Raw genomic sequence first — 22979 nt, 5'->3', positions numbered from 1 at the left:
TTCTATAGGGGAGGCAAACTGGATGCACAGATGACCCTTTATTTGATCACTTACAACTAGAAGGAAAGAAATATCATCAAAGTGCTTTCTCTTCTAAAGGGGGATGCTTTTAGTGTAAGAAAAGCTTGTGCATTGTTCATTCACTCGAAACTTCTTCATAACTTTCAACAAATCCTTGCTGTATTTTCAGTGCATTATATTGATACACACATAGTTCGTGAGTTTGTGTGGATGGTGGGTAATGATTGGGGACAGTGTTCATATGAGTCCTTTTATTGACCCACTTGTGTAAACAAAGTGAGTCTATGTTTTAACTCGGTGTTCGGTTGTCTTTGTGTGTGTGTGTGTCTGTGTGTCCGTGGTAAACTTTAACATTGACATTTTCTCTGCAAATACTTTGTCAGTTGACACCAAATTTGGCATAAAAATAGGAAAAATTCAGTTCTTTCCAGTCATCTTGTTTAAAACAATATTGCACCTCTGGGATGGGCACAAAAAAATAAAAAAAGAAGCCTAATTATATGCAAACTGCATTTACTGTTACATTTATATTTTTTGTATTCTCTAAACTTGGCACTTTGACCTCTTATTCTGACACAACAACAAGAGGAGTCATTATTACCATTTTTTGTTCAGACAGGAACTTCTTTTGCTCAGCATGGAAGTTTTATTTATTTTGCAAACATTTTGGTGCAGATAGTAAAATAGGGAAATTACTCTGTAATTAATGCTAGGGGACTTAATTTACTTTAAACTGATCTTTCTCATCTTAAACATTATATTTTGAAATTATACTCAATACATAAAAAGCTTGGATTTTTAAAAAAAATGTATCACAAGTGAGTTTTGAAGGCCTTGCCTCTCTTGTCATTTATGTAATGGAGCAAATGAAAGCTGCAGCTATGTTTTGCGAAGACATATTTGTTTGTGTACATGTATTGTACTAAATGAACACAAAGATCTTGTCGTGCCTGCAGTTTTTAGAAGAAAAATAGATGGATCATTTTATAATACAAGATGAGCTAATGTTGGCATCATTTCTAATGTGAAATGGTTGTAATTGTTTTTAAGTTGTTTTGTAGTTGCTGGCTGGATTTTCTGGATATAATTTGTTGCTTGGTTAGTTTTGTTTTGTTATCCATGTTTTATTGATCATTATTGATTTCCTTTTCAGGACACAATGACATGGACTTGGGATGGGCCGGGAGCGTAAGTGTGTTGCAGTTTGATCGTCCATGGCTCAGCTTTTGTTTAGACAGTCGAAACCTTTGGGGTTTTGTGGGGGTTTTTTGGCCTGGTTTTTTTTTTTTTTTTCCGGATTCTTTTAATAGATAAAATAAATGAAGATCGATTGTTGTCAGATAAACTGCTTTCCTCCTTTTTTCATTTATTCATTTTTGATAGGTGGTATAGGGAGAGCAGTGAGTGCACATGTAAAATTAGCATTGTGATGACAGGAGTGATAATGGCGAGCTGTTTCGTGTGATAAAAGAACTTTACTGGGGGGCAGGGGGAGGGGGGGAAGAAAAGAAATGGTCCTAAAATAATACAGCTGGCAGTGTTCTTGGAAACTGCATGAAATCTGCACGGCAAAGAACAGTTTAACCCCTTGACTCCCGCTGACAGTTACGCTCATCAGTGAAGGCTTTCCTATCACTGTGATAGAACTGTACTGACCAGTCAGGATTCCTTACTAGTCAGGATTTCAGTCTTTATTCTTGTATTTGAACTTCTTCCTCTTGAGGCTGCTTTACTTTTGTTCAGCAAAATGAATTCCATCACATAAAGTACACAGAAAGTAGTAACTGCTTTTTTGGTTCATGGCACATTGATTTCATTTCACCAGGGTTCAGCAGTCAAAGGGTTAATAAACAAAAGGGATGCAGCTTTCAGTTGAAAAAAAAATAAAGACAAAGTAACTGCTCCAGAACAAGTCTTTCATAACCATTTCATTGTTGACTGGAGAGAAAAAAAAGAACATTTTGTTGAAGTTGGTAATGGCTTCTGATAACGCATAAATATGCATCCCTGATGCTTTGTGAGCAGAAAGGATGCCCTGTGTGTGCATTGAACACGTCCCTAGGACATTAAGGAAAACTGAACCAACACATAAAAAGAGTACGGATAGAGCATCCTATTTTCAGTCTGCTTTTGTATTCTACACACATTAAAAGGCAGACTGAAGCTCTGGTACTCTGTTGTAGTTGTGTAGATTTTGATTAGAATATGCAGTAATAGAGTGATTCATTCAAGGCAGTCTACATCCCTCAGAATTGTGCTTAAAGAGCATGTGGGACCCGCGGGACTTTTTAACACATCAGAAGACCTGGCTGCTACCTGTCCTGCTCTCTTCTTTTCCAGTTTGCACTGCCAGCTGTGTTGGGAAGAATGAAGTAAAAACTGTCACGTGCCTTTGGCTAATGGAATACATACATGTTCATTGGCAGACACATTGGAGAGTACTGTGCATGTAAAACACAAGCACACGCACACACACAGACACAGACACACACACAGACACACACACACACACACACACACAGAGACACACACACACACAGATACACAGACACACACACAGACACACGCACACGCACGCACGCACGCACGCGCACACGCACGCACACACGGGACATTTGTTTTGATATCAACCTGACAGAGTGGCATACTGATTGCTGCAGGTGGAAGCTGCTGTGGCTTACTCTGTGCCAGCTGCACAATCATATGGAAGTGGAGGTCAGTCACAGTTTTTTGTCCAGTGTCTGTGGATGTGGATGTGTGTTTTAATGTGTACTTGTGTGTATACATTGTGTTCTTGTGTGTGTATAGTCTGCCAGATACATTTTGCTGTGTGTATGTGTCACTGATGTAATGTGTTATGTATGATAATATCATGCGTGTTGTGAAGTACCCAGAGCATTTTTCTTAAAAGAGTGTTTGATATTTATCCCTTATTGTTATCTTCTGATTGACTGCTGGGGTTTGTAGGATACTGGGCACAGACATTTTTCAGCCAGCTCCTTGAAGAGTTTGTTCCATGAGGTCTTTCAGCCCCCAAATACTCTTTTTCCTTCCTGAAGAAATCAGTATTTTGAACTTCAGTTTTACATGGACTGATACGGACACAATTGAATTGGTCTTTTTATATTTTTGTCAATGTTTTGAACTTGATCAAAATTTTACATGGACTGAGCAAAGTGTGGGTGAACTGGTCTTTTTTTTCTCTTTTTTTTTTTTTTTTAATCTGTGTTGTCTTAATTGAGCTTTTAACATTATTTTGGGATCTCTCCAACTGGTGTTAAGAACTGACAGGTAATCAGCCTTGAAATGGCCCCCGTCAGCTGGGGTATAAGCAACATGATTTTGATTTCATTTTTTCTTCTTTCTTCTTCTTCTTGGTTCATGGGCTGCAGCTCCCATGTTCGCTTGTATTCGTGTACATGAGTGGGCTTTTACATGTATTACCGTTTTTACCCTGCCATCTAGGCAGCCACATTCCATTTTCGGGGGTGTGCATGCTGGGTTTGTCCTTGTTTCCATAACCCACTGAACGCTGATATGGATTACAGGATCTTTAACGTGCGTATTTGATCTTCTGCTTGTGTATATACACGAAGGGGGTTCAGGCACAAGCAGGTCTGCACATATGTTGATCTGAGAAATTGGAAGTATCTCCACCCTTTACCCACCAGGCACAGTTACAGAGATTCGAATCTGAGACCCTCAAATTGAAAATCCAATGCTTAACCACTCGGCTATTGTGCCCATTTCATTTCATTTCAGATTGTTATATATTTTGATGTGTGTATGAGTGTGTTGGGGGGAGGAGGGGAGGGGGGGGTGGCGGGTGCACACAGTCCTTTGCATATGTTTACACAAGTGTTCACTCTTGTACAACTGCTTATTTTGTTCACTCTCTTTTTTCAGTCGTGAAGCTTTCCTGGGTTTTTGTCTGCATAGCCATGTGTCGTAGAGTGCGTGCACAGCCGGTTTTGACTAGATCACGCCCCTTAGAGAGGCCACTGTGGCGCCATCTTCAGTGATCTCCTGTTCTGGTTACGGTTTATAGTTGGCCGGGTTTTCTCTTGGGAGTTTTCCTTCTCTTGGAAGGACTGCCTGCTGAGGCTAACGGACTCCATCTTCCCAGGTTTGAAATCAGAGTTGTCCTTCTCCTAGACTATGTGGGTCCACGGTACCTTATTCCATATCATTTGGTGCAACCCCCAAAGGGAGGGCTCCCCCATCCGCCACCCGGGGGACGCGCCCCTACGCCGTATAGTCCTAGCGCGAGGCTTTCCTGGGTTAATTCCAGCTTGTCTTTGTACTGTCCGTTTTTTTTGACAGCTCCATTCATGTTCTGATTCTGTAATTGTTTGCATTCCTAAGGAAGAGTGATATGTGCTCAACACCACTTTTCGTTTTGCTGTGATCTTCCTGAAAGAAGGACAAAAATGGTATCTTGTCAAAAGAATCTCCAGATACCATCAGTTTGATACAACTTGCTGCTTGGGTGTGTTTTAACTTGTCAAATGGAAAGTGTAAGGAAAGCTAAGTTAAGCAATCCGGTCAGGTTTTGGCAGTAATGAATGATCATGTGATTTTTGATTATATCAATCTTTGTTGTAAATTGTTGTAAAAAAAGAAGTGTGTGTGCATGTGTCTGTGTGTTTGTGCATGTGTCTGTGTTTGTGCATGTGTGCATGTTCATCTATGATCATTTTTTAAAAGTATGTTTAAAGGAACTGCACGCATGTATGTTCCACTGTCTGATTGTTGCAGTACTTACCAGTGTATCATCCTTCTAAAGAAGAGCGGACAAACCCCAAGCTGTTTGCTAACAATGTTCGTCGAGTCATGGCAGAGTGAGTTGTACTTAGTCTTTGTGTGGCCTAGGGGTGAAACATTCACTTAGGGAGTGAGAGAATCTAGACCTGCCTACCATAATGATTTTTCTGTAGTTTCTATGGGTATTGGTAAAACAGTTCTATTGGACTACGGTCACTGGTGTAAAAATATGTTTTCTTGTGATGGAAAATGATATTTTCAAATAATGGTCTTGTGCGGTCCGACATCAGCATGGCTGCACTGTGCGTAACCATTGTTTCAAAAACATTCACTTCCGGCACTCAAGATGACATGTAAGAAAGCAAAGTTCATCCGTGAGACTGACGGAAAACACCTATGACAACTTTAACTATTTTTCAGGTATTTGTCATTGACAGACCACACCTGTGATGACCTTGAACTATTTTACAGGTGTTTAGAGTTTACAGTGACGGACCACATCTGTGACCACCTTGAACTATTTTTGAGGTGTCTAGAGTTGCCAGTGACGGACCATATCTATGACAACCTTGAACTGTTTTTCAGGTGTTTATAGTTGCCATTGGCGGACCACACCTATGATGACCTTGAACTGTTTTTCATGCGTTTGGAGTTTCCAGTAACTGACCACACCTATGATGACCTTGAACTGCTTTTCAGGTGTTTAGAGTTGCCAGTGACGGACCACACCTATGATGACTGTCGTCTGATGATGAGGGCGGGAAGCCTGAACCTGCCACTGGAGGCAGGGCTGGTGGAGTTCCAGAAGCTGCACAACAAACTGGGGTAAGGTCACAGCTTGCGACCTTGCTGGTGTGTTGGTTCACAACAAACTGGGGTAAGGTCACAGCTTGCGACCTTGCTGGTGTGTAGGTACACAACAAACTGGGGTAAGGTCACAGCTTGCGACCTTGCTGGTGTGTTGGTTCACAACAAACTGGGGTAAGGTCACAGCTTGCGACCTTGCTGGTATATTAGTTCACAACAGACTGGGGTAAGGTCACAGCTTGCGACCTTGCTGGTGTGTTGGTTCACAACAAACTGGGGTAAGGTCACAGCTTGCGACCTTGCTGGTGTGTTAGTTCACAACAAACTGGGGTAAGGTCACAGATTGCGACCTTGAACCAACACAACAAACTGGGGTAAGGTCACAGCTTGTGTCCTTGCTGGTGTGTAGGTACACAACAAACTGGTAAGGTCACAGTTTGCGTCCTTGCTGGTGTGTTAGTTCACAACAAACTGGGGTAAGGTCACAGCTTGCGTCCTTGCTGGTGTGTTGGTTCACAACAAACTGGTAAGGTCACAGTTTGCGTCCTTGCTGGTGTGTTAGTTCACAACAAACTGGGGTAAGGTCACAGCTTGCGACCTTGCTGGTGTGTTGGTTCACAACAAACTGGGGTAAGGTCACAGCTTGCGACCTTGCTGGTGTGTTAGTTCACAACAAACTGGGGTAAGGTCACAGCTTGCGACCTTGCTGATGTGTTGGTTCACAACAAACTGGGGTAAGGTCACAGCTTGCGACATTGCTGGTGTGTTAGTTCACAACAAACTGGGGTAAGGTCACAGCTTGCGACCTTGCTGGTGTGTTAGTTCACAACAAACTGGGGTAAGGTCACAGCTTGCGACCTTGCTGGTGTGTTAGTTCACAACAAACTGGGGTAAGGTCACAGCTTGCGTCCTTGCTGGTGTGTAGGTACACAACAAACTGGGGTAAGGTCACAGCTTGCGACCTTGCTGGTGTGTAGGTACACAACAAACTGGGGTAAGGTCACAGCTTGCGTCCTTGCTGGTGTGTAGGTACACAACAAACTGGGGTAAGGTCACAGCTTGCGACCTTGCTGGTGTGTAGGTACACAACAGACTGGGGTAAGGCCAGTCACAACTGTATGGGCATTGCAGATTGCTGTCCGTGGTTCTTTTTGTGTGTTAATCTGGAGTGTGTTGATCTTGGGTCTTTGCTGTGTGTTAGTTCCACAACAAACTTGTGTAATGTCACAGCTGTGCATCTGTTGCACGGTTCCAGTACCAGCCATGGTTCTTCTTGTGTGTTAATCTAAAGTGTATTGATCTTGGGGCCTTGCTGGTGAGTTAGTTTCAGGTGTGTGTTGTGTGCTAAGGTTCTTCCAGCATGCTTTGCATTCAGTCATGTTTATTTTGTATTTGTATTTGTATTTCTTTTTATCACAACAGATTTCTCTGTGTGAAATTCGGCCTGCTCTCCCCAGGGAGAGCATGTCGCTACACTACAGCGCCACCCATTTTTTTGTATTTTTTCCTGCGTGCAGTTTTATTTGTTTTTCCTATCGAAGTGGATTTTTCTACAGAATTTTGCCAGGAACAGTCCTTTTGTTGCCGTGGGTTCTTTTACGTGCGCTAAGTGCATGCTGCACACGGGACCTCGGTTTATCGTCTCATCCGAATGACTAGCGTCCAGACCACCACTCAAGGTCTAGTGGAGGGGAGAAAATATCGGCGGCTGAGCCGTGATTCGAACCTGTGCGCTCAGATTCTCTTGTTTCCTAGGCGGACGTGTTACCTCTAGGCCATCACTCTACACAAACTCAGAATCAGATCACAGCATGTTGCTTACAGCCCAGTCGACCACAAAGGACCATTTCATGGATGATCACCCGTCTGTTCTTAACACCATTGGAACAGATCTCAAAGTAATGTCTAGGTGTCAGTTAAAGCAACGTTAGACCCATTCATACACACATGTAAGTGCAAGTACACAGACATGAACACACAAAAAAAAGAGACCACCTGTTTTTATAGGCACGTACACAATACAGACAAAGTGACCCCAAAACGTGATGCGTGGTTTGGATGCGGGTCAGTATGAGCTGGTTTCTGAATAAAGCTCCATGTGACAGACTGCTGTGTGCAGGTTCAGCTTTGACCAGATGAAGGAGCTGCTGCAGAAGTTCCAGACGATCGATCGCAGCGGGTCAGGGAGCGTGACGCTGACAGAGTTCGCAGAGTACCTGCACCTGCCTGTCTCACCTGCCCTGGAGGAGGTGTTCACTCTCTATGACAGGGTGAGGAGGGATGGGGAGCGTGAGGGGGTGGGGGGAGGGCGTTACCTGCACCTGCATGTCTTACCTGCCCTGGAGGAGGTGTTCACTTCCTACGACAGGGGAAGGGTGGGCCAGGGGTGTGTGTGTGTGGGGGGGGGAGCGTTGCCTACACCTGCCTGTCTCACCTGCCTTGAAGGAGGTGTTCACTTTCTATGACAGGGGAAGTGTGGGGGGCGTGGGGGGGGGGGGGAGCGTTGCCTACACCTGCCTGTCTCACCTGCCTTGAAGGTGTTCACTCTCTACGACAGAGGAAGGGTGGGCCGGGGGTGTGTGGGGAGGGGGGGGAGCGTTGCCTACACCTGCCTGTCTCACCTGCCTTGAAGGAGGTGTTCACTCTCTACGACAGGGGGAGGGGGGGCCGGGGGTGTGTGGGGAGGGGGGGAGCGTTGCCTACACCTGCCTGTCTCACCTGCCTTGAAAGAGGTGTTCACTCTCTACGACAGGGGGAGGCGGGGCTGGGGGTGTGTGTGGGGGAGGCGTGGGGGGGGGGAGCGTTGCCTACACCTGCCTGTCTCACCTGCCTTGAAGGAGGTGTTCACTCTCTACGACAGGGGGGGCTGGGGGTGTGTGTGGGGGAGGCGTGGGGGGGGGGAGCGTTGCCTACACCTGCCTGTCTCACCTACCTTGAAGGAGGTGTTCACTCTCTACAACAAGGTGGGGGTGGGGGGGGGGGAGCGTTGCCTAATCCTGCCTGTCTCACATGCATGTGTAGAGTACACCAATAACTGTTGCTATAGAGTATACTAATCACTGTTGCTACGTGTTTAGAGTACACTAATCCCTATTGCTACGTGTGTGTAATACACTAGTCACTACTGATGTGTGACAGGACCAGTCGGGCACCATCAACTTCAGGGAGTACATCATCGGTCTGTCACTGATCGCCAACCCTGCCAACTCTGAGGACACCCTGCGTCAGGCATTTCAGGTGCATACATACATACATATATACATAGATATATATAGACAGATAGATTTGTATTACTCTTTTTCTCAGTTACACACGACACCATAGACTAACCATTCACTCAAGAGCATTCATATTTGGCCGAAGTGTTCTCAAAGTATTGTTCTATGTTCTGCACACTGAAATTTGTGTCCCAACTTAAAATGTGTCATGCTGCTGTTGCCTCTGTTGTCACCAAATACACGTAAAATCACAGTGACATCGTGCAGTTAGCTTACAACTACCCTCTGTCATGTTCAGAATACATTGTAAGTCAGAAATGATAAGTACAGTCCAAACTGAACGTGTCCTCCGCCATCATGGCAATTCAATTGAATATATATTTTTGTTACAAAATTAGTGTTACCAAGCCTGTTATTTTCTGAGTGGAAACTTCTCAAATACACTGAATAAAACACGTAGCACACAATGTACATTATTTACAAATAAACACACACACCCTATTTGTGACGCAGCACGTGGCGAAAATCTGGCAAAAGACACAGCCAGCTATATCAGGGTCAAAATAATGAAAATCAGGATTTTTACAAATTTCGCATCTTTGAAGTCTTATCTTTTCTGTGTGTAAGTATTTTAGCATGAAACTGTTTGAAATGTATTATTTTTTTATGTTTTCAGGTACATGCCTGTCAAAACCATGTAAAAAAAATACTGCATTCTTTTTCCGTATTGTAGTTGCAAGCTGAAAGTGATAAAGACATGGAAATTCCGGCCTGCAAAGTCATGATGCAGAAGTGTCATAGTGGCTAGCTCATTAATAATTTCAGAATAAAGGTGTGATTTAAACCAAAAAAATTTTTTTTTAAAGAGAATACTTCAGACATTGCCAAATCATCTCCTTAATTATGAGAGTTTTTCATGTATTTATTTATGTTGAGTTGTTACTGTTGTTGTGGCAGCTGTTCGACAAGGACAACAAGGGCTACATCACCCAGGAAGAGCTGGAGATCATCCTGTGCAACGCTTTCACCATGGACGCTGATGAGGCTGATGAGCTGTTCAGCCAGGCTGACACGGACAAGGACGGCAAGATCACTTACAGTAGGCACACAGCGTCACCACACCTCACACCTGGCTCCATTACCTGCCACACATGCACACTGTATGGCTGTACTTAGGTTTACACACACAGGAGAGACAGGGTGTGGGGGGAAACTGCCAGGAGCCTTGACGTTGGGGGGACTTGGGATTGTTGGGAAGATGTGTGCCGGATCCACGGAGAACATGCGAGTGAACTGTAGCAGGCCAGAGGCGTCCCTCTGGAGACCAGTGTCTGTGGGTCAGATAGACAGTGGGAACCCGGGGGTTGGGGGGGGAGGACAGGGAAGCGGTCTGGTGTGGGGTGCGGGTGGGGTGCGTTTGTGTGTGTGTATGTGTGTGTGTGTGTGTCATACAGAATATATGAATTGTTCTTTTGTGAAGTCCTGGAAGCAGATAATCTGATTGCTGCTTATTGCTACAGAAAAATTAAACATGGTTATTGTAAATGATTTTTTTCCAACAAAATGTTGCACTGTTTGGACTGGAGCACAAGATAGAATTCACTTGATACATAAAGTAGTTGTTCAGGTGACCTGCTTTAGCACATATGTTGTGGTATATTGTTGGGCCGTCTGTCTTCATATGTTGTGGTATATTGTTGGGCCGTCTGTCTTCATATGTTGTGGTATATTGTTGGGCCATCTGTCTTCATATGTTGTGGTATATTGTTGGGCCGTCTGTCTTCATATGTTGTGGTATATTGTTGGGCCGTCTGTCTTCATACGTTGTGGTATATTGTTGGGCCGTCTGTCTTGATATGTTGTGGTATATTGTTGGGCCGTCTGTCTTGATATGTTGTGGTATATTGTTGGGCCGTCTGTCTTGATATGTTGTGGTATATTGTTGGGCCGTCTGTCTTGATATGTTGTGGTATATTGTTGGGCCGTCTGTCTTCATATGTTGTGGTATATTGTTGGGCCGTCTGTCTCCATATGTTGTGGTATATTGTTGGGCCGTCTGTCTTCATACGTTGTGGTATATTGTTGGGCCGTCTGTCTTCATACGTTGTGGTATATTGTTGGGCCGTCTGTCTTGATATGTTGTGGTATATTGTTGGGCCGTCTGTCTTGATATGTTGTGGTATATTGTTGGGCCGTCTGTCTTGATATGTTGTATATTGTTGGGCCGTCTGTCTTCATATGTTGTGGTACATTGTTGGGCCATCTGTCTTCATATGTTGTGGTATATTGTTGGGCCGTCTGTCTTCATATGTTGTATATTGTTGGGCCGTCTGTCTTCATATGTTGTATATTGTTGGGCCGTCTGTCTTCATATGTTGTACATTGTTGGGCCGTCTGTCTTCATATGTTGTTAACAGAGAGTACTGATCCACAGCGTAATACAAGACATTTTTTTACCCCCCCCCCCCCCACACACACACACACACACACCCATGCCCCCCATCCTGAGTTATTGAATCATTCAGAACAGTTTTTGAAATAACGTAACCTTTATTGAACTGTTCAGAACATTGAAACAAACTGTTAAGAAAATTTATTGAACTGTTCAGAACATAATTAAACTGGTGAGAACTTTTTATTGAACTGGTCAGACCATTTGTTGAACTGTTGAGAACATTTATCAAACTGTTGAACACATTATCCAACTGTTCAGAGCAGCATTAAACTGTTGCCTTCCCATTCCACCTGACCAGCTGTTCACCCTGTCTTGCTGCAGAGGACTTCAGGACGTATGCAGAAGAGAAGCCAGAGTATGCCAGTCTGTTTGTCAAGTACCATGAAATGGCGACATCATTGGCATCGTCATCATCTGCTGATCAGAACATCATCCACGTCAGCCCAGCAAAGAGGATCAGCAGGAGACGACTGTCCAAGGACAACGACGACGACGACGATGTTGATAAAGCTGTTGATCATGGCACTGCTGCCTCAGTGGACGGCAAAGTGAAGAGTCAGTAGTTGTTGGACGATGGTGTGGTGTTGGTGTGTTTCCACAAGCACAACGTGCTGTGTGTTGTTTGCTGTTGGTGAGGGGGGTGATCGGGTCTGGAAGAGACTGGACATCACCCTGAGCTGTGTCTGTCACGTGTTGTTCGTGGTTGTAGTTTTCTTTTCCTTTTTCTCCCCCTCCCCCCACCTGCCTGATTCAAAGCCAGCAACAGTTGGCTTGATGGGGCCTCGGTTTTTTTTTTTTTCGTTTTTTTCTTTTTTAAATATTATTTTGTTGTATATCTGTGTTTATTTGTTTGAGCGTTCATGTTTATGTTTCTTTTTGTTTTGTTTTTCTCTTTTAGCTTACTCACAAATTATCCTGCTAATCCTCAGACGTATATTATGTTTTTTATGTATTGTCTCTGCTAACATTTTCTCTTCTTCCTGACATGGTGTTAGGAATGCTGTGCTGGTACCGGCCATGACTTGGGGAACAGGGGAAAATGGGGCTGGGGGTGGGGGGGCATTTGGTTTGGGGAGAGATTTCTGTGGGGTTTATATATATATATATAGAAATAGCCCCCTACATTGTCCACTTGTTGAATGGTTGTGCTGTGTAAATCCTTGTTAACATCTGGATAAGAGGCAGTGGTTCAGCAAGAGGCGAAGGTAATCAGTGTGTCATCAGGTACATCAGTGTGGTAATCAGTGTGTCATCAGGTACATCAGTGTGGTAATCAGTGTGTCAGGTACATCAGTGTGGTAATCAGTGTGTCATCAGGTACATCAGTGTGGTAATCAGTGTGTCATCAGGTACATCAGTGTGGTAATCAGTGTGTCAGGTACATCAGTGTGGTAATCAGTGTGTCATCAGGTGCATCAGTGTGGTAATCAGTGTGTCAGGTACATCAGTGTGGTAATCAGTGTGTCATCAGGTACATCAGTGTGGTAATCAGTGTGTCATCAGGTACATCAGTGTGGTAATCAGTGTGTCAGGTACATCAGTGTGGTAATCAGTGTGTCATCAGGTACATCAGTGTGGTAATCAGTGTGTCAGGTACATCAGTGTGGTAATCAGTGTGTCATCAGGTACATCAGTGTGGTAATCAGTGTGTCAGGTACATCAGTGTGGTAATCAGTGTGTCATCAGGTACATCAGTGTGGTAATCAGTGTGTCAGGTACATCAGTGTGGTAATCAGTGTGTCATCAGGTACATCAGTGTGGTAATCAGTGTGTCAGGTACATCAGTGTGGTAATCAGTGTGTCAGGTACATCAGTGTGGTAATCAGTGTGTCATCAGGTACATCAGTGTGGTAATCAGTGTGTCATCAGGTACCTCAGTGTGGTAATCAGTGTGTCATCAGGTACATCAGTGTGGTAATCAGTGTGTCAGGTACATCAGTGTGGTAATCAGTGTGTCATCAGGTACATCAGTGTGGTAATCAGTGTGTCATCAGGTACATCAGTGTGGTAATCAGTGTGTCAGGTACATCAGTGTGGTAATCAGTGTGTCATCAGGTACATCAGTGTGGTAATCAGTGTGTCAGGTACATCAGTGTGGTAATCAGTGTGTCAGGTACATCAGTGTGGTAATCAGTGTGTCATCAGGTACATCAGTGTGGTAATCAGTGTGTCAGGTACATCAGTGTGGTAATCAGTGTGTCATCAGGTACATCAGTGTGGTAATCAGTGTGTCATCAGGTACATCAGTGTGGTAATCAGTGTGTCATCAGGTACATCAGTGTGGTAATCAGTGTGTCATCAGGTACATCAGTGTGGTAATCAGTGTGTCAGGTACATCAGTGTGGTAATCAGTGTGTCAGGTACATCAGTGTGGTAATCAGTGTGTCATCAGGTACATCAGTGTGGTAATCAGTGTGTCAGGTACATCAGTGTGGCAGACTGATATGTCAGGTACACAGGTGTAGTAAGTGACCCATGACCAACACTAACTCTAGCTGGAATCACCTTTTTCACATCAACAGACGTTGTCAGAGTTCTAAGTGGAATATAAGGACCTGCTGGCTGGCGCCCTTAGGGTCAAGTTTTTCAGGGCTGGGTTTGGTGAAGATTGCTTTGTTGGAGGGTATGAGTTAGAACAAATCAGCAAAAATGGACGTTTTCAAGCAGTGTTATTCTGTTCCTTTGAAAAAAGAAGAGGCTTTTTTTTGTTGTTGTTTTTTTTGGGTTTTTTAGAAAATGCTTTGTGCATGTTGTGTTTTATTCCATCAGATACACATTACAGTATTGGCTTCAAGGAGGTGTCAAAGCGTGGGGAATGATCCATATATGCTACACTACATCTTTATCATACAAAAACAAATGCCTGATGCATGTATTAACCCAGCACATTCATCAAGCCTGACACTGTGAATGGTTCTGGTGGCCCTGACTGGTAGTTCCAGAAACGCTGCAGCCTTCTGGAGATGTGATCAGCGTACTGCCATGAAGTGTTTCTTACGTGATCTCTGCAAAGCGTTGACGGGTCAGGATGGTGGGGGAAGCACAACAGAGCATGCATGGAGAGAGCACAGTTCAGTTTCAGTTTTGAAAAGGTGTTAACGGCGGGCGCAATGGCCAAGTGGTTAGAGCGTTAGACTTTCAATCTTAGGGTCCCAGGTTCGAATCTCGGTAACGGGGCCTGGTGGGCAAAGGGTGGAGATTTTTCCAATCTCCCAGGTCAACATATGTGCAGACCTGCTTGTGCCTGAACCTCCTTCATGTGTATACGCAAGCAGATCATACACACGTTAAGGATCCAGTAATCTATGTCAGCGTTTGGTGGGTTATGGAAACAAGAACTTACCCAGCATGCACACCCCTAAAAAGCGGAGTATGACTGCCTACATGGCAGGGTAAAAACAATTATTCACATAAGAAGAACAGGCGTTAAAACATGCAGACTGATCCACACACACTAAACTGAGGTCCCGTGTTGTGTGCCGCAAACTCTTGGTGCTCTGAAAAAGACTCCATGGCGGCAAAAGTGTTGTCCTCTGGCAAGATTCTGTTGAAGAAATCCACTCAGACAGGTACACAAACATATATATATCTATATATATATATATATATATATATATATATATATATATGCATGCACTCTTGCTGCTGGTCAGGTGTCTGCATTGCAGATATGGTGCAGTGTATATGGATTTGTTCCAGCCATTCATTTCCTTGACAAACTGAAACTTGTGACACAGGGGGATCTTTTGTTGACTTGTCATGGGAAGGGGATGGTTGGTGTCAGTGTTTATGGTTGGTGTCAGTGTTTACCACATGGAAGTGTTTGTTTCTCGTGGGAAGGGCATGGTTGGTGTCAGTGTTTACCACATGGAAGTGTTTCCCATGGGAAGGGGATGGTTGGTGTCAGTGTTTACCACATGGAAGTGTTTCCCATGGGAAGGGCATGGTTGGTGTCAGTGTTTACCACATGGAAGTGTTTCCCATGGGAAGGGCATGGTTGGTGTCAGTGTTTACCACATGGAAGTGTTTCCCATGGGAAGGGGATGGTTGGTGTCAGTGTTTACCACATGGAAGTGTTTCCCATGGGAAGGGGATGGTTGGTGTCAGTGTTTACCACATGGAAGTGTTTCCCATGGGAAGGGCATGGTTGGTGTCAGTGTTTACCACATGGAAGTGTTTGTTTCCCATGGGAAGGGGGTGGTTGGTGTCAGTGTTTACCACATGGAAGTGTTTGTTTCTCGTGGGAAGGGCATGGTTGGTGTCAGTGTTTACCACATGGAATTGTTTGTTTCTCGTGGGAAGGGCATGGTTGGTGTCAGTGTTTACCACATGGAATTGTTTGTTTCCCATGGGAAGGGCATGGTTGGTGTCAGTGTTTACCACATGGAAGTAGAATTTTTTGTTCAGTTTGATGAAGATGGGTTTGGTTGTTTTTTTTTTAACCAGTAGAAATAGTATTGCACTCTTCCATTTCTTCCTTTCTTTTTCTTTTTTTCATAGCCTTTTTTATCATTCTCTAAGAGTCATGCTTATTTTGATAGAAGTACCTACAACTGTTGATGATACTCACTTACAACAAAGGAGTAGTAAAGGGTGTTTTTTTGTGGGTTTTTTTTTTAATTGATATGAATTCTCTTTGTTTGGGGGGATTGGGGTAGGGGGAGACAAATGTTTGGACAAGTGTGTGTTGTTCAGAAGTTAATCAGTGCAACAGACACATAGACGATTCACTGAACACATTCTCCCTCTCCCTTCCGACCCCCACCCCCCACCCCATACTATCACAACAAAAACATAAAAAAATGAAGGAAATTAGAGTTACCTATTGGGTGTTGTGAATTCTAGAAAAGTGGCAGCAGAGTAGTTACATAGGTAGCAAAATGAATTGTCCAGAATGATTTTCCCCAGCTGTGTGTGGGCAATGTGGACAAACGCGGTCATTTACACGTACATTCTTGCAATACAGAACCAAAGATTATCGTGATTGTGGATCATCTGGGCATTTGTCTTTTTCCTGCTTTTATCTGTTGTGGCTGGGCTTTGTTTGCACCACTGCTGGCTTTCATGTCTGTGATCTGAGTGACGTGTATTTCTGCTGCTTTGGTCCAATTTTGTGGGTCTTCCTTTTCCTTTGGAGTAAACTGTGTGTTCAGTGTTGTCTTATTCTTCTTTCAGAGGTTTTTTGGTGTTGTTTTTCAAATTAACACTAATTTGGTGATGTGCTGAATTTATATGAGATTTTTCTTTCAAATTAACACTTTGTGATATGTTAACTTTATAATGATGAGATTTGTCTGTGATGTAACAGTTGAATGGTTGGTAATGTCTCTTGCTTTCTGCCTTGGTCATCTCAGAAATCACTCTTTGGTTTCTTCTTCAGTGCATGGTTCTGTGCTGATGTACTGCATTTAGCCAACAGTCCTTACAACCCCTTTACATGTTCAGTGAGGACTGATGTTGTTTGAGTGTGTGTTCTCAAGATTCTGTGTTACATATGAAATTATTCATGTTGTTGCATGATGTGTTATTGTCCTCCTGAAGTTGGAGCTGTTCATGTTCAGGGGAGGATGTGGATATTGTTTGAATGAGTTGTTTTTTTAATCAAAAGTGTTGAAGGGCATTGATGATGATGATGCTTGAGTGTGTGACTTTTCCATGGTGTGTTGTAGACATGTCCACAGGACGACATTGTCTGGTTGCCGTGATCTCTGTAAGAGTCTGTGTTACACTTGTTCAGGGGGAAGACATTGTGTGCTGCTGATCCACGGACAGAACTGACTAGCAGCAAGTTAAGAAGAAAGAGTTGAGAAAAGCAGGTAGACATGGTAGGGGGGAAGACAGGCACAGTGACTAGGTATCACTGCTTTGTCCTCCTCTGATGGTGGGCCGTGCAAACACCGTCACTGCCGCACACAAGGTGGGTGAACTGTCCTCGACAATGCATGGTACGGCTGTGATGTTGTGATTGTACACTGTGCCCCTACCCTCCTTCCTCCCCCCTCCCCCCTCGTCTCCACACCCACTCCCACTTGTCACGATCTGGTGTCTTCAGTCTGTCAGTTTTTTCATAACGCTGCCAGCTGCAGGTTTGCAAGCCAGTGGCTGGGGACTTTTTTTGGGCATAAATTACAGTCTCCTTTACCACTGGGGAATTGCATGATATTTGGTGGCAGTGGAGTATGTCTTTTTTGCTCACTTGTGTTAAGAAAGTGAGTCTATATTATAACCCGATGTTCTGTGTGTCCGTGTGTGTGTCTGTGGTAAACAAATTCATTTTCTCTGAAAACACTTTGTCTGCCAATATCCAATTTGAATTAAACATAGCTGGAAAAAAATCTTTACAGTCATACCAGTAATAGGTTGTAAGTCTTCCGGATTAAGCCGTATATCAGGATAATGAACGGTTTATTTCGTTGAGACTCCCACTCCAGGAATTTATTACTGGGCTCTTTCAAGTTGCCGGAACATATGTTTCGGTTTGAAGATGGCATGATATTGTTTTTTGTGGGTTTTTTGGTTGTTGTTTGTTTGCAGTTAAAAAGAAATACAAATTCTGGACAGAACACATACAGCAACATTACACCATCAGTGTTTTACTGCATACCTTCTTCTTTGGTCGTGGTTTGCAACTCCCACGTTCACTCATATGTACATGAGTGGGCTTTTATGTGTATGACCGTTTTTACCCTGCCGTGTAGGCAGCCATACTCTGTTTTGGGGGGTTACTGCATATAAATATTTGAAAGGTGGATACTGAATTAAGTAGAATGAACTTTTTTTTTAGATTGAATCAGTGGTAGCTTTCACTGAGTTTCGGTAACCCAGTATATCGTTCTTCGCAGATCTGGAAAAAATGGCTACATGTTGCAGTGTGCCTGAGGCAATGGAAATGTCTCCTTTACTGTGACCCTACAAAAAATTTTCAAACAATTGAGAAACATTGAAATAGCATGATTTAAATGGTGTTATCACCTCAAATACCGTAATCAATTTTTAGCGCTGAAAAAAACATTGAGTTTAGATATTAATTTTGGTTGTAGTTGTCTGTAGTTGGCAGAAGTGTTTTATGGCTGTGAGTTAGTCACTTGCTTCCAGCCCTGACAAACTTGGTTCGGTCCCACTGTGTTGCCTCTTCTTTTCTTTTTTCTTTGTTTTCCCCCAAGCTTAATAATGTTCAATACAGGATACATTTTCAGTGATCTCTCTCTCTCTCTCTCTCTCTGTCTCTCTCTCTCTCTCTCTCTCTATCTATCTATCTATCTATCTGTTCTTTTTTTCTCATGATTCCTTTATTGGCTAAAGTGCATATCACATGTGAGTCTTGAAGGCCTTGCCTCTGTTGTTTTAGTGTTCTTTTGATAGATCCTGTCATCATTTTGGGTTCTCTTCAACTGGTTTAAGAAGTCGCAGGTGATCAGTCCTGAAATGGGTGCCTGGCAGTCGGCTGGGCAGTAAGCAACATGAGTTGATTTCAGTTTGGTGCAGTGGTTTAAATCTCATTTGCGTTTGATCTGTGCGTCTGAATAATAAACAGAAGTTGACATTTTTGGGGGGATCCAACCTGTTCTTGTTTCTCTTCATGTTTGATGTGAACAGTTCCAGTGTTGAACAGCTGGAGACGGCTGGCTTGTGGTGTTCAGTTTTGGTGGTGTGGATGTGGTTGAACACGTCACACAGTGATCAGTCCTGGGGAGATCCTGTCACCAACCGCAGCAAAAGCTGCCTCTTACCCTGTCATGGAAACAGCACGTAGCTAGAAAACCTGAATGGCTTTTGTGTCACAGGCTGGTGGTGTCATGATCAGGTGGGAAGCTTTCAAGGTGGTGTACTTAGTTTCTTTCTCTCAGAATGGAAAACTTGTACAGTTGACTAGTTTGTGACCACCTTCATCAGCAAGGCTGATACTGACAATGCAGGAGGTGAGAGACCACTGAAAGATGTCAAGTCAGTTGATATTTTCAATTGTGAGTTAAGAGGATTTCTACTTTTTGTGTCCAGGATCTAAGAATCTTGACAAATGAATTTAATGCTGCATATCATTCCTGTTATTGCTAAACTGTTGTTGGATTGTTTTGTTTTGTTTTGTTTTTTGTTGTTGTTTTTTTCAGAAAAATTATACATGCTGTTAGCATTACCAAATTAACGTGATTAGTTATGGTGTTGTTGTATGTTTTTGTTACTGTTGTCAGATCGTCATAGATACCTCATGTCATTACTTTAACTCTTACGGAGCATGATCTATATTGTTTGGATGAAGGGGGAAAAGTTGTTTTTGTTAATTCTTAGCCAACATAAAAATTGCTAGACAGTGTGATTCTAAAATTCATTGCACAGTTCTTATTATTGATACAGTGGTTGTGATTTACTTTCAAATGGTACAGACACTAGCTTGAGCTTGTAAAACTAATTTGCAGTACATTGAAATTAAATATTTGCTACAACATTTTTCTTCCTTTTTTCCTTAGTTTTCACCATTGATCACTTTTCACAGGCACTCTGTGCACAGGGTATTTTACTGACAAATTAAAAAAAAAAGGTTTGTTTACTTCATTAAAGAAGTAACATAGGCCTGTTCTATTTCAGTGTTTAACACAGTAAAGCATGATTCATAGTATATTAGATGGAAAACCTTGTATGAGTGGTTGTAACACGTAACCACCTTACCCAGTTTATTTTTACTGTGCATATGCATGTGTGGTTTTTTTGTTGAAGTCTCACAGGGTTGTGTACATTTAGTTCTTGATGTGTCATTGTGATACAAAGGATATAATTATTCTTAATGTTACTTTGTTATACAAGAGATGTACAAGGTGACTTTAGTATAATTATTCTCAGTGTTACTTTGTTATATAAGAGATGTACATTTGGGTGACTTCTTGAAAAAGGATGTAATTCTGAGAGGGAGGAAATGTCTTGCTGTGTTGTTATCACACACCGTCAGTTTGATCCCCAACTGGCACAAGGGAGATTTTAGTCTGATGAATATTGTATTACTTTTTGTCACAACAGATGTCTCTGTGTGAAACATGGCTGCTCTGGCAGTGCCCCCTGTTTTCCGATTTTTGTGTGTGTTTTATTTTTGTACCGTCCAAGTGGGATCCTGTGGGTTCTTTTACATGTGCTGAGTGCATGCTGGACATGGGACCTCAGTTTTTCTGTCTCTTCAGAAAGAGATGAAGACAACGGGACCTCAGTACATTATTTCTGTTTCTGTGTAGGCCTGCCAGTTGTTGTTGTTGCTCAGTGTATGTAATTTGACCAGTCCTCCTCCTGCATTCTTGGGCTGCAGTGCCCACATTCACTCTTACATACATGTGGGCTTTTATGCTGACAAGGAATGTGGGATCTTTATCATGCACATTTTATCTTCTGCTTGCGTATACACTCGTAGGGGGTTCGGGCATTAGCAGGTCTGCAAATGTGATGACCTGGGAGATGGGAAAAATGTCCATGCTTAACTCACCAGGCGTCATGACTAGGATTTGAACCCATGAGCCACAGATTGAAAGTGCATGGCTGTAACCACTGGGCTGTTGTGATACCTCCCTGACATGCAAGCCTTCACCATGTACAAGTGTGGGCAGTGGGTGGGTTGGACCTTTACTTTCTGGCCCTCACTCTGAGGAAGAGGAGGTCGTTGCTTCCCCCGCCAGTCAGAAGCTGAGGCACAGTGTGCTTTTGGTGTGTGTATTTCAGGAGAAATGTGACAAGAGTTAGCAAGGATGGGATATTAGGTGAGTTTGCATGACTGCAGTCTGCCAGAGATGACTGGTTTTTTTTACCTTTTGTTTTACTTTTTCGTTTTTTTTTTGGTGACGAGCAGTGCCTGGAAATCTGTTTCCTTGTTCTGAGGTTTGATTCGATTGTGTTTTATTTCGTTTTATTTTATATTCTCGGTTACTTGTTTTCTCTATTGTTGTAATTTATTTATCTTATTTATTTGTTATGATTTTTGTTTGCTTTCAGGATGAGCTATACGCCTGTTTGTGGGCAGAAGGTGGTAGTGCAGAAAGTGGGCAGAAGGCAGAGAGAGTGCATGTGTGTGCATGCTGCCATGTCACAAGCACTGCCACACAGGTGGTGGGTGGAAAGGGCGCTCTGGACAGTTGGCTTAACTGCTCACCGCACCACCGTGAAAAGTGTGCTACTGGTGTTTGCAAAGGTGATTGGAACACTGTTGTTTTGGCATCTCTCGTCTTTTCTTATTGTGGGTGGGGGGTTTTTGTTGTTGTTTTTTGGGGTGGGGCGGGGGGAGGGTTGTTTGTTGTTTTTGAGTCACCTGCTTCATTCAGTCTCCCAAGGGGTCCAGTCGTCCCTTTCCACCATCTGTCACCTTCTCCATGCAGTCAGCTACCTGTTGACGCCAGGGTGGAGTGAGGAGACTCAGAGTACAGTGTTTTTCCCCCAGGACACAGCACCGTGCTCAAACAGGGCCTCGAACCCTGCTCACTGGTGCACACTGGATCACAAGTTCAGCGCCTAACGGACTCTGCTGTGGTGCCTCCTGGGACTGTGGAATCGCAAAAAAGAAAGGGACATTATCATCTGGCCAGTTTTAATTGTGCTGTAGTGACCTTGACATTTAAACTTGAATTTTTGAAGGAGTTTTTGTTTTGGCCGTAACCAATCACTGTATCAGTTTTGATATAATTGGGTGAAAAACCCTAGCTTTATTATTCTTCGTTTTTCCCTCCCCCATTTCAGTTCAAGGTTTGAGTAAATCAATCACTTGCCGAGTTCAATGAAGATCATCTCTTCTTGTACCTGCATGGTTTTCTTTGAACTACTGTATGACATGTCGTGACCTTCACCTTTAACATCCGACATTGAATTTTTCAATACGATTCATTGTCAGTCATTATAAACCAAGTTCTATGAAAATTTAATGAAGAAATGAGCTGTGACAAACTTTGCTCTCTCACCCTGCTTGCCCTTTGGTCATGAACGGAGTGACTGGAAAGCTCTTGTGCATGTCTGCCATCCTAGCGAGTGTGTTTCCCACACTGAATGAGGTTGCTGAGAAAATGCCATCGTTGAAGTTTGCTTCACACACAGACACACACAGAATGAAAATTAAAAGATAGTACCACAAATAATTCTGGTATAAAACTCATTAATCTTTTCAAAGAAAATACGTTGATTTTAAATATGAATATTACTGTTACACACACACACACACACACACACACACACATGCATGCACACATGCACATCTCAGGTGATTAAATAGATTCACTTTATCCACACATCAGTCATGTGGAAGAAAAAGGAGACGGTTATTTTACTTTATACACACATCAGTCATGTGGAAGAAAAAGGAGATGGTTATTTTTTTTTAAGTCTGTCAGCATGGTACATGCACATGTGATGTCAACCCTTTTTTTTGTTTTTTGTTATTGATCCACTGTTGTAAATAATTTTAGATTATTCTATGAAAAACTACATGTAAATATATACAAGCTAAGTACCGGTATACTTGAATTTCCATATTGCAATATTGATATGATTATATATATTATTGATATAATCATGTATGTATGTATGTATATATAGATGTCTTTGTATTTTCTGTACTGTGTTGCATAATACATCCATTTCAGGTTGAAATCTCACAGGGTTTGTACAGATCTTGTTTAGCCAGTTCCCGGTGTCTTGCAATGTTAATTTTTGTCTGTGTGGATGTGGGTGAGCAGGTGGGTGGTTTGCCCACGCTG

At 42.9% G+C, this 22979-nt stretch overlaps 1 protein-coding gene across 2 annotated transcripts in view; it reads left to right on the top strand.

Annotated features, from left to right (window-relative positions):
• Positions 1 to 21494, top strand: part of LOC143285520 (lysophosphatidylcholine acyltransferase 2-like) — a 37334-nt gene extending 15840 nt beyond the window's left edge. The window contains exons 6-14 of one of the 2 annotated variants that reach the window (XM_076592872.1): positions 1175 to 1209; positions 2682 to 2736; positions 4780 to 4862; positions 5485 to 5610; positions 7712 to 7862; positions 8731 to 8829; positions 9768 to 9909; positions 11587 to 11820; positions 21232 to 21494. In XM_076592872.1, the coding sequence (XP_076448987.1) occupies positions 1175 to 1209; positions 2682 to 2736; positions 4780 to 4862; positions 5485 to 5610; positions 7712 to 7862; positions 8731 to 8829; positions 9768 to 9909; positions 11587 to 11820; positions 21232 to 21236 (930 nt within the window). In that variant the 3' untranslated portion in view covers positions 21237 to 21494. Of the gene's footprint in view, positions 1 to 1174; positions 1210 to 2681; positions 2737 to 4779; positions 4863 to 5484; positions 5611 to 7711; positions 7863 to 8730; positions 8830 to 9767; positions 9910 to 11586; positions 12560 to 21231 lie in introns of those variants that run through there. The other variant, XM_076592871.1, reaches the window with a different exon arrangement.
• The last annotated feature ends 1485 nt before the right edge of the window (positions 21495 to 22979 follow it).

The sequence above is a fragment of the Babylonia areolata genome, chromosome 9 (genome assembly GCF_041734735.1).
Source record: "Babylonia areolata isolate BAREFJ2019XMU chromosome 9, ASM4173473v1, whole genome shotgun sequence".
Lineage (NCBI taxonomy): Eukaryota > Metazoa > Mollusca > Gastropoda > Neogastropoda > Buccinidae > Babylonia > Babylonia areolata.
The sequence above is the reverse complement of the archived record's forward strand: the minus strand, read 5'-3'. Positions and strand labels throughout refer to the sequence as shown.